At 33.8% G+C, this 12,281-nt stretch overlaps 1 protein-coding gene across 3 annotated transcripts in view; it reads left to right on the forward strand.

Annotated features, from left to right (window-relative positions):
• The first annotated feature begins 8,825 nt into the window (after positions 1 to 8,825).
• The window catches only part of LOC143239644 (synaptogyrin-like), a 62,409-nt gene continuing 58,953 nt past the window's right edge, over positions 8,826 to 12,281 (forward strand). Inside the window, exons 1-2 of one of the 3 annotated variants that reach the window (XM_076480964.1) lie at positions 8,826 to 8,992; positions 10,467 to 10,686. In XM_076480964.1, coding sequence (XP_076337079.1) covers positions 8,894 to 8,992; positions 10,467 to 10,686 — 319 coding nt within the window. In that variant the 5' untranslated portion in view covers positions 8,826 to 8,893. The remainder of the gene's footprint in view (positions 8,993 to 10,466; positions 10,687 to 12,281) is intronic. The other 2 variants (XM_076480963.1, XM_076480962.1) reach the window with 2 other exon arrangements.

Raw genomic sequence — 12,281 nt, forward strand, 5'->3', positions numbered from 1 at the left:
AGGGATTAATTTCTAATTGCTGTGATTGTTGTGGGACAGGATCCTTACGTCTCAACGTTACTAAGGAATTCCATATATGTGTATATAAATGGACATTTATATCATTTCATTTTTAAGCTCCATTTTTATCCAGGTTTTCAGCAGCAAATTGCAATATGTAACAATAGCTCAATATTTCTCTTATGTATCAGTTTTAAGTGTAAGCTCCAATACAGGCCATATTGCTTGATATAAAAGTTGTAAGTGTCATCCATAATATCAAATGTAGTTTTAGGCTTGCATTCATCATCTAGCTCATTTTAACAGTATCTGGAAGCCAGTTATAATGAATAGAATCAATGGATACCATCCAACGTGTTCATATATTTCTCTAGAGAGAAATGGAGGAAAAGAAATGAATAACCATACAAAATCAAAGTAGGACCTTTGTATAATTCTCTTCTTACTGACAATTTACGCTGTAAACGACCTTAACACTCTCTAAAGACCTTTTATTATTTTACCTTTTAATATCTGTTGCCCCCTCAGCACTAGTTGTTGAATCCATTGTTGTTATTTTGTTGTTGTTTGTTTGATAACACTATGTAACACAAATTTTGTTCCTGGATAGCATGTGTTATTTCTTAATTGCTTATGTTGTAAAATAACAGAAAATGGCCATTATTCCCTTCAAACTTTACTTTTGTGACCTGGATAATGAAATTTAAAAATTAACCTATTTTCTATGTAAAAACGGTCAAATTTGCACATTTTCATTTACATAAAGTCTGAATAAAACAACATAGGAATCAAGATTTACATGTATTTATACTAAAGTTATACACAAATGTTTAGAAGTGAGTAATTTTTCGAGATTTACGACTGTAATGTAAATCACTTTCACGTAGCAGCCCTCAAATATAGTCTCCCATCATGTTTTCGTTATACACTCCTTGGTAGCGACGTTCAAAGTCCAGTATATCTTGATGAAGCGCTCGCCTTGCTTCTCTGAGTATGCTCCCATGTTCTCCTTGAATTTATCAGATGAGCGTCAAGGATATGGACTTTCAGGGACATCCTGCAGCCCATTTTGTTGCAGTTCTTCACCAAAGCCTCAACCAGTTCCACATAATTTTCGGCCTTATGATTGCCCAAGAAGCCCTAAATTATTGTGACAAAGCTGCCTCGAGCTTTTTTTTCCCTTTCCTACTGAGGTTTTTGGGGAATTATATGCACTCCAGGATCTTCGTTATTTGTGGTCCAACGCAGATACCAGCTTTGATCTTTGCCTCAGACAGCTTAGGGAAGAAGTCTCGAAGGTTCTTGAAGGCTACAGACTCCTTATCAAGAGCTGTGACAAATTGTTTCACGAGACCCAATTTTATGTGCAATAGTGCCTCCCCATATAGAACTTGGTCTGATGCGGCCAGTGCCTCCTGTTGTAGTGCGTTGCTGTGTCCCTGCTGTCCCAAAGGCGAAGATAACAGGGAAACTTGGTGAAGCCTCCTTGGATACCTAGGGTTTATCTTGATCCCCGACAGACATGCCGAAATATGCCTTGTAAGCTTCACACATTTTAGCAGATGCTTTCACAGAGTACTTTTTTGCTCATGTCTTGATAAATTGGCCACATACGTAGCAGAATGGGTCTGGGAATGCTTGCAACTTCTTGATGCCGTCTATGATAAAATCAGATAGGTCTATGTGTTCACTAAGGCAGCTAGAACTAAACTAAAGTGGTGAGCCTCTGTATATATATTATTATGGAAAGTTCTAGAAAATTCTAAAAGGTTCTTGGAAATTCTCGTAAGCTCTACAACATTCTTGTGGAAAGTTTAATATTCAAGTGGCTGAAATTATGGTGCAACTCCATGTCTATGATATTACTTGGACAGACGATTGTTAGAGCATGGACAAGAAATAATGTTCCACGCATTAGTTTTATCACTATTGCAAACTTTACAAACAAATTAGATTGAGTCTGTGGTATTCCACGTGCATTCCAAAGTATTGTGGATCCCACTTTAACATGCTTTCATGCACTCCACTATTTCAGCAACTTACATTTTTCATATTTATAGTTTGTTCATGACACCACATTTTAAACTGGCTGACAATTTCCATAGAAGGTCCATCACCATGATCTCAGTGTCTGAACCGACATTCCAAATAAGCATTTTTTGTGTTGTGGATGACATTATCAAGATGCAGTTAGAAACGTACCTTCTACTTCTGTTTAGGAAATCATGATTTGCCAGACTGAAACCAGTACTGATAAGCCGTTTTAGTGCCTTCACTTGAAGCGCTTCGTATACCACAAGGTTAGTCAGTGTTCTACTAACTCTCGTATGGTTCAGTAACCTGAACTCACTGTTACATATTTTTATCAGTCACAAATAGCTCTTAACTAGCTGGATTAAAGACAGAACCCTTGGACTCAAGTTATCCAATATTTTGCGGGTAATTAGTAAAACCAAACCTGAAAAACAAAGAAGTAATAGTCATAATTTGCCTTTGACTCACGTGTAACTGTTGAACAAGTGGGTGGAGTTACATGTTTCATCTGCCATGTTACAAAAATTGAAGCAAGCCATGGGCAGTTTTGTTTGTAGTGACCTGCCAGCTTACAGAGCAAGAAATTTTAACTTAATAATCATAATAATGACAGGTTACCGCATCATTTACCAAAAATATAGGGGCAGAAATATTTTAGAAAGTGTATAAAGACCTCCAATACTACCTAAAAAGTGAAAATATTGACAACGAGTAACTATAAAAATGCAAATATAGCTATGTACCACAAAGCTTTTATCTGTTCTAAAATCTGTATGCACGAACGCACATGTAAACACTTTTCTGTATTTCACATTCCAGATTCCTACTAACAATGAGCTTTAGGCTGACCTGCCTGGTATCTTGCTCTTGCCCATGTGAAACATAATAAAGTATGCGTGCAAAAGCCACACACAACCTTTTAACAAAGATACACTACAAACTTATGATTCTAAATTTGCAATACAAAATACATAATAAAAGTACAAGAAACACGAATCATATTTAATTAATGATGGTTATCGTTTCTTGCTATAATGATTGAAATTACAGTGACGACACCGAAAATTAAGGGTAATTTCTCGTATCAAGCAGGGTTATATCCAAATAGTTATGAATCGGTTTTTAGTTAACTGAACACTGTTGATAAAACGTACAATTACCATAAAGTTACAACAAAGAAGGATAATGTATCACATATATAAAACACTATATTATATTATTCATTAACATTGCTTTGAGAAATGAATTAGTGTGTTATTTCTATACGATGAAAATAACTAGTATTTGAGTCACAAACGACTAAGTATGAAATAACAGTTAATAACACCAAACATGCTCGCTCTTTCAGCCGTTATAATGTGATGGTTAATCCTACTGTTCATTGGTTGGCGTTGGGTTGTGACGATTAGCTGCCTTCTCTCTAATCTTACACAGCTAGCACAGATAGCCCTCGTGTAGCTTTGTGCAAAATTAAAAAACAAACACTTTGAAAACGTTTCGCCTTGTGGTCGAACTCTGTACTTCTGAGCTGACGATCCAGGTTGAAATCCATGTTATACTATACATTATTTCCCGCACTTTAGCTCTAGGTGCATTACAAGAGTCCTCTGATGGAACAGTTGTCAATTTACGGACTTGCAACGCTAAAATCAGCATTTTAATCACAGCGATGAATAAAGTAGATAGCCCAGCGGGGTTCTGCTCTAAAAACTACAAAGATTGAGCAAAATAACATTACAAGAGTGACAGTCAATATGTAGATAGGGTAGGGTGCTATTGACTGACTGCTTGCACTCAGGTCACTAGCTCAAAATTAGGGATAGCAGTAGAGAGTTTTAATAGCTTTGCCATAAATATAAAATAAAAAATAATTTTTAATTTTATAAATAACACTTATACACATGAATTACAAATCGAGTACTATGAAGATAAGTCATTAGAAAAGGAAAAAAATGTTTAATTTTTCTGTATTGCTTCTATAGCTAAAATAAACTGAAAAAGAAGGAATAATAAATGAAACAAAGCTGGTAAACCATTGGTGAAGATGGACTGACTCGTAATTCAATTGCCAATTTCAAGGTCTCATTTGGTTCTGAATAATTTATACGTCAAACTATCAAAACTCATTTTTTCTCTCTCGATAAGTCACATTCACCTTGACCTCGCCTTTTGATCTCTTTGAATTGCTATGAGGCTAAAGTTTCCATTTACTGAGCTGCTGTAACTTAGAAACAGTATTTTCAAGCTGTTGTTGGCACGTGAGTAACATTCTCTGGCTTGGTATATGATGCTATTGTTGGAGTTGTGGATGAGAAGTTAATCTTATCAGGACTTCTTGGATGGAGATGATGATGTTGCAGAATATGTGGATGCTCAGACATTGTTGTCCACAGAGGTTATGGTTGTCATTGTTACTGTGGACCCTGATGTTAGTATGAAAATGAAATCAATGTTGAATATGATGACCTTCGTAGGATTTCATTAGTTGTGTTTAGAACTTTAACTTCAGGATAGTCTTTTTAAGTTTAGGAATGTAATAATCTTATGTGAACATAATCGCCTTCTCTTCTTCACATTCGTTTCAGGCTTTCTATTTTCTATGGAATGATAGTTTTCGCTGATGAATGGTGATCTAGCTCTGTAGAGGGCAGATTTGATTTTCTAAACATGTTTGAAGGAGATGGTCCCCCACGCATGAATGGTCCTACGATCAACGGTTCAAAGTTTGGAAGTCCAGATAAAGTTGTTAATATTTAGTTTATCTCCTCTGACCCTAGGCCGAAACTATGTGTGGCGTCTACAAAAGCCTGTATGCCAGGTGTGTCAGCAAGAAACATTTCTTTATCCATATGCTCTCTTCAGATAGTAAAAAAAGAGAAGAGAAAATCAAGTTGTACCAGGGATTCTTGGGAGTCACTGAATATTTCTCATTTCATTAGAACTTATAAAAGGAAAATCTTCATCTCCCATGTTTAGAGATTATTGTGTGATCAAGGAACTAAACAAAGCAAAAAAAGTCAAGAATTTGATCTAATATATAAAAAATGTCAGAATGGAAAACGTTTGATGAGCCTGGATTCTGATTTGTCCATAAATTGCATAAGTTTGGAAAACGTGGCTCCAACTGGAAACATCTATCTGCTCTACATGCAGGTTTTTGGCATCAACCATTACCTTGATCAAGCACAACATTTACGGACATACATGTACTCCTGTTAAAATTGCCTTTGGAAAAAGTATCAAAAATAGTTATTAATATCCTGATTCAGCAAATTTTGCGTGAAAATTTATAACTGACCAGCGTATACTTGTGATGTGCATTGTATCATTCCTAAGCGACTACATCTACAAATAACATGATTGAGTCTTTGACCAAAGCCTAATTACTGTGGTAGTAGGAGCCTGTTTTTAATGGGAAATAATGAAGGTAAAACTGTACGTACACAAATACATTAATTCAGGCTAACTATTGACTAAACACTAGCTCTTAGTTTCTCAGAATGGGAATCCATAAGCACAAACATTTTACTCCCATGTAATTTCAGACAGATGCAAATTAAGTATGGATTGGAGCAACAACAAAGAAATGCTAATTAGGTGTTCCTTTGCGCTTTAATATGCATACTAACATGTGTTATAAGTGCAACGTTTACTGAAAATACTCAGTAAATGTGTATGCTTAAGAAATATTTCAAATTGTATGATTGAGTATACCATATCAGATACAAATAAAACATCATATCTTCATATGATGTGGCGCTAAGTAACCATAGTTTACTTCATATAACACAATCTCATCGCTCAGATCAAATTATAATTATTCATTTCCTTTAAAATTGTATTCTCTGTATAATCGATTCATTTGAGTGGTACACCACTCACCGATGATTTACGTAATGACCTGGTACGTATATAATAATACATATATAATTCTGTGCATTTTTAGTACTACATACACGTATATAAATATCACATACTTTCATACACGCTTATTGTGTTTGACGCATTGCAACTATGAAAATTCTAGCAGTTATTCACTTTAGCTTTGCTTCGATAGTCATGCTATCTCGTTCGTACTGTCATCCATTATTAAGTCCATGAAGTCGGATATCGCTCTAAATCTGCATAACACGTCAAACCGCAAGTGGAGTTCAGTTGAATTGAAGCTTTGCATCTAAAATATCTTTATTCAGTATTAATACTCTCGTTGTGCATATAGTATGTATCAGCACTCACTGAAACTAATACAGAATAAGTACAATACTTAATAGAAAAACAATTACTACAACAAATGATCATAAAACTAGTCACAGAGCTGTCAAATATTTTACTACAACGAACGAGTTCATTAAATTCATTACAGTCAGTATTGTAGAGAACATGAATACACATAAAAGCCACTATTCAAAGGAATTTTCCACTATTATAAATAATAGAATGTTTTTCTCCTATGATTTTTAAATTCCTAACTTTCTTACTGGGTCTGCTGAATTCAAGTACATGTTTTCTAAGCTTGCGTGTAAAATTTACTTGAACTTCATATTTTCATATATTACAGCGACCTCAACTGGCATTTTGAGAAAAACATGCCACCAATGTTCGTCAAAACACCCCACCCGTGTGCTCAAGAGCTGATGTGATAAGAAGTAAAGCTTAAACCGTTTCTAATATAACTGAATATTGAATAGCCTTGGTGGTCCTTGCTTCCTGCTATATAATAATTAAATGGGTTTTATTCGATGTAGTACACACGTCTACTGTAAAATATCATTTGATAGCTCAGAAAGGAGGGGGTAGAAATGACCAATAGTGATGTGGCTAACACACGTACTCTGAGAGTAACAGTGTCACTGTTTTGCATTTATTATACTATATCGTTTTTGTCTGATAATGTAAGGTTGTTATTGTTTTCACTTTCATTAGATTTTTCTGAGAGCTCTCATTCACCAGTAAAAAGTGTTATCTTTTATCTCATTTGTCATCACTTGTTATGTTTCGTTGAAATATATGACTATTATGTCACATTATTATAATCTGTGTCCAGTCAAAGACAAAGAATTCAGATTTACTCCCGCAAAAGATTTTCCACTCGAATCATTTTTTGTTTGCCAATTACTCTTAAGAGAAGTATGTGTAACTGAGAATACAAAAACATTAATAAAAGTCTTTGTAATATTGATCTATCTGCTATCGCCCATCATTCCACTAAAGAGAACAATGAGACAATATCAAAATAATGGATTTGTTTGTTTGTTTGGAATTTCGCACAAAGCTACTCGAGGGCTATCTGTGCTAGCCGTCCCTAATTTAGCAGTGTAAGACTAGAGGGAAGGCAGCTAGTCATCACCACCCACCGCCAACTCTTGGGCTACTCTTTTACCAACGAAAAGTGGGATTGACCGTCACATTATACACCCCACGGCTGGGAGGGCGAGCATGTTTAACACCCGCGACTCTCGGATTACGAGTCGCACGCCTTACGCGCTTGGCCATGCCGGGCCCAAAATAATGGAACACGAGTCACACGCGAAAAAGCAAAAAAGAAAGATAATGTTGTTATTGTTTTGAATTAACCAAAATGTCATTCAATGGGCTGTGTTCTGTTCATTCCAGGTATCGAAACCCTGTTTTTTGTATTGTAAGTCCGTGGACTATAATATAACACTGTGCCACTGGAGGATAAGAAAGATAAAATGAGACTTCTATTTCTACCTAACTGATAACGTATCAAGCCAACCTAGATTAAAAGTAAGCACAGTTGGTTCTTGTGAAAGCATTTAAGAAGGTAGTTGTTTCAAGTCTTAATGGAGGAGTCTTAATCTGGACAATTCGGCAGCACACCAGCCTATCTATCATGCAAATCGCAGATTGGATTTCTGCAACAACTGCAAAAATAGAATATAAACTAGCAGTAATTATAATTTAGTAATAAAACATGTTAATATCTAATTAATAACGGGACTTCGATAATCGTGTAACTTCCAACCACGACAACAATATTTATTAATAATTGAATTCCGCTATTCAGCCATTTAGAAAATGTTTTGAGTTTTAAAGTAATATTTTTGAAGAAATGTACATTTTTAAATTTTTTTGATTGAAATGGTAAAAATGTTAAAGTTTTTGTTTTGAACATTTAAGTTAATTGTTTTTTTTTTCCAAATTTTATTCAAAGCTACACGTGGGCTATCTGCACTAACTGTCCCTAATTTAGTAGTGTAAGACTAGAGGGAAGGCAGCTCGTCATCACCGCCCACCGCCAATTCTTGGGCTAATCTTTTACCAACGAATAGTGGGATTGACTATCACATTATAACGCCCTTACAGCTGAAAGAGCGAGCATGTTTGGTGTGACAGGAGTTCTCACCTGCGACCCTCAAATTATGAGTCGAGTGCCTAAACCACCTCGCAATGCCGGGCCCGACTTCCAAATAGAGTAATTTATGATAATAAAGGTATGATCTGCAGTAATAAATTGATCTTGCGCAACTGCGTTTCGAAGAATATTATTTTCATCAATATACACAGTTGTAAAAATGAAAAATTTTCATTAGGCGTTTTGATACGAGTGAAAAACAGATCCCGTAATTTTAGCCTATTATTCAGTCTAACAGAAATAGCGAATGTATCTGAAATAATATTCCAAAAACCAATATATCCCACACAAAAGTAGAAAAATTAATTGGCTTACATATATATATGTGTGTGTGTATATTAAATGTGCACGAATTTCGAAAAGCAGACCGTCATGCGATATTTTACCGAAAACTTCAAACTGAAGTTCATAAAAGTTTTCGTAACTCTATGGCGATGTACTGTCTTTTGTATTTGCTCAATGCATTGAGACTAAGAGTTCGACATGAACGCATTAGCGTACGGTGCCGGTTTAGCTGGAAGTCAATTTAATCCTATTAATTTTGTTCAGAGGCCTCAAGTCATTTTAAGGGTGCTATGTTGGGTAGGGTATTCTTTTGCTAAAGTGATTTTTATATAAAACTATTAACTATAAGTGTTATTAAAAAAATATCCGTTGATTATATCGTAAGGGTAAGGCCTAACCCTAAGTTAGATAACCAAGTCAAGATTAGCAGTAACTTGTATATGTTACTTAGTTTTACCAACGCTAACAGTATAAATATAACGCTGTTCTTAACAGTATTAGTATTTTACTACTACTACTAGTGTTAGTAATATTACTACACAGATATTGAAAGGAAGAATGTGTTTTGGCGCTTCAAGTTCAAGCAGAAATTATTATATTTTGTTCTTGGATAAGACTTATTTTCGCGTTTCGGTCGTTTCGATGTCCGTTCCGAAAAAAATATAATTTGTTACAGGGTTCTTAACCAATTTGAGTATGTTGGACAGGTAAATAATTGTGTGGTTTTAAATGTACATTTTAACCAAAATTAAATATTTGCATGGTGCACAATACATAAACCTCTAGTAACGACAGCCATATCCATTGTGTGATGCACACTTGATTGTATTCACATCATTAATGTACCATAAAAAGCGATAAGTCTGCTCATCTTGCCAACAGGCCCAGTAGTACTGTTAAAAAACAAACACACCATTAAATTCTGCAGTAAAAATTATTTATCAGTTTATACTCCAGATTCTATTATGTAGTTAATAACTGACAAAAAACAATTAATAATTTTGTGTAAATTGATATTGATCATTTATACCATGTGAACAGTTATTTGAAACAATGCAAATGAAATTACTTTACCTGGTATCCTACATTACATGAAACTTGTGACAAGTTGAGATAAAATGGAGCACTACTAAAATACTTCAATTTAAAACCTGAATGTGTGCATTTATATTATATTGATAAGTTAAATTAAAATCCTTAACAACCAAATGCTAAGCATCAAATATGAACTTACATATCTATCTGTTAGTATTAAAGTAAAGGAGGGATTTATATTCACAATGGTTTCATGATTGACAAATGTATCTGTTATAACATAAAGCAAGCTGTTACCAAGGCAACATATCATCATCTTACAGATAATCTGTTTTTGTTGTGTTTTTTTTCTAACATGCTGTTGGTTGAAATTGTGCATATATATATATATATATACTGGTTTTTACTCCCTCACCTGATGTTGAGGTTCATGCAGATCACTTTGTCTCACAATTAAGTGAGGGAATTAATGTGCTGTACATTCCCATGAACTTCAGATCAGTTCATATTTTCCTACTATCATGCTGACTGTTCATTTTTAAACCAGCAGTTGTAAAGTTCCATATTGCCTTTTACTGATAAGTATGCTTTGCTATGAATAAGTTTTTAACCCGAGTTAATGTAAAAGTAACAAAAAAATTGTCAGCATGTTATTGTTTGGGATCAACTTATAAAATTAATTTGGTATAATGAGACTTGTGTGAATGTATTTAATCAATTTTTTTCTTCCACTTAGCTCTTTGCTGTTATAGTTTTTGGATGCATCTCTGCTGAAGGGTGGATAGAGGATAAATGCTCATATAACAGTAATTCCAATGCTTGCAACTTTGGTGTAGGTATTGGTGTTATAGCATTTTTATTGAGTATTGGATTCATTGTGTTGGAAGGAATGTTTGAGAACATTTCCAGTGTTAAGATTCGGAGAAGAGCAGTATTATTAGACTTAGCAATATCTGGTAAGTTTCAGCCTGACCAAATCCTACCTTTGTTTTAAAAAGATGCACTTATGTTTTCATTCTTTTTGATCAGTGTCTGTGTGTGTATCAGGTACTAACATTAGCACCGAATAATTTTTTTTCTTTATGACTGAAGCAGGTATCCTTTATTTCATTTTTAAGATATAAAGTAATATTTGTTTTCTCTTTAGTAAAATTTATTACAGAGAAGAATTGTTACTTATAAACCTTTTTTGCTTGTCAGGTTGTTGATATTGGGCTATGCTGGTCATGTGCATTTTTGGAAGATGTTAATTGTTTGAGAAATGAAGATGGCTTAACTAAAACATTAAACAAAAGTTACGTGTTTCACTTACTATAATTGTGAAAAATCTCAAGGGTCTGAAAAAAGAATGCAGTGTTAAAATCATAATAGACCTGATACTCTCAAGATGGCTGTTATGAGTGTTAAAACTAATTAAAATAAAGTACAGAACAACATTTTGACCTTCTTAGGTCATCATAGGTTAACCTGAATATGACCTAAGAAGGTTGAAACATTGTTCTGTACTTTATTTTATTTAAAATTTTAATACCCATACCACCCTTCTTGATAATACATTTTTACTTCAAGTGGGTTTCTCATCATCATAAGACATGATACTAGTGCTATGACAAGTGCATTTAATTATAATAATGCTTTGCCAGCTTACAAAAGGTATTCTCACCATAATAGTTGTTATTGTTAAAAATGTCTTGTATAAGTAGTGTTCCAACCACTATCATGCTTTTTGTGTCTTAGCTGGCCTGATATTGTGTTGAACAAAATGTAACATAATGAATGGATATAGTGAATATATCATAGTTGATATGCTAAAATACACTCTTAATTTGTGAAAAACTTTAATTGGCTGAACAAAGAATACAGTGTTAAAATATAATAGGGTTATTATGCATGTTTTTTAAAGGGATGAGATAACATATTAACCCTTTTGTGAAGGGCTTGGTATAAAATGTGCGAGTTCATGTACACATCTGTAGATATTAACTGTTTATGCTATAACTTTTGATGCTGTATGTATACCTTTACAAAATTTAGTAGACTTTTAGTAATAATTACAAGTCTTATCCACAAAAATTCAGATTTTTTTAGTGAATTATTTTTACAGAAGATTTGTTTGAGAAAATATTGAATCTATTTTGTTACTAGTTTGAGTGCAAAGTGGTTTTCTTGTCAGAATTAAAAATTATTCTTTATCCCTAAAATCTCAAGTATTTTGTGTAATCTCTAAAACCTTCTAAATACATTTCAGATGTTTGTTTTGAGTAAAACGTTATTATATTTTCTTTGTTATTTTCTCTACCCTAACTATGTTGGGAAAGTTAATTTGACTTGCCTTATATTCACCATAAAAATTAGGAAATATAAATTATGTTTTTTTTTCTTTCTTTAATGACTACAGATTATAATACAAAAACACAAATGTTTAGTCTAAATTGCTTAAATTTCATAATGTTATACGTTTATATATATTTATTATTTTTATTATATTGATGTTGTTATATTGTGCCTGGCTAACAATACTGAATTCACAATGATGAGGTACACATGATCT

Source organism: Tachypleus tridentatus, chromosome 13 (assembly GCF_004210375.1).
Source record: "Tachypleus tridentatus isolate NWPU-2018 chromosome 13, ASM421037v1, whole genome shotgun sequence".
Taxonomy (NCBI): Eukaryota; Metazoa; Arthropoda; class Merostomata; order Xiphosura; family Limulidae; genus Tachypleus; species Tachypleus tridentatus.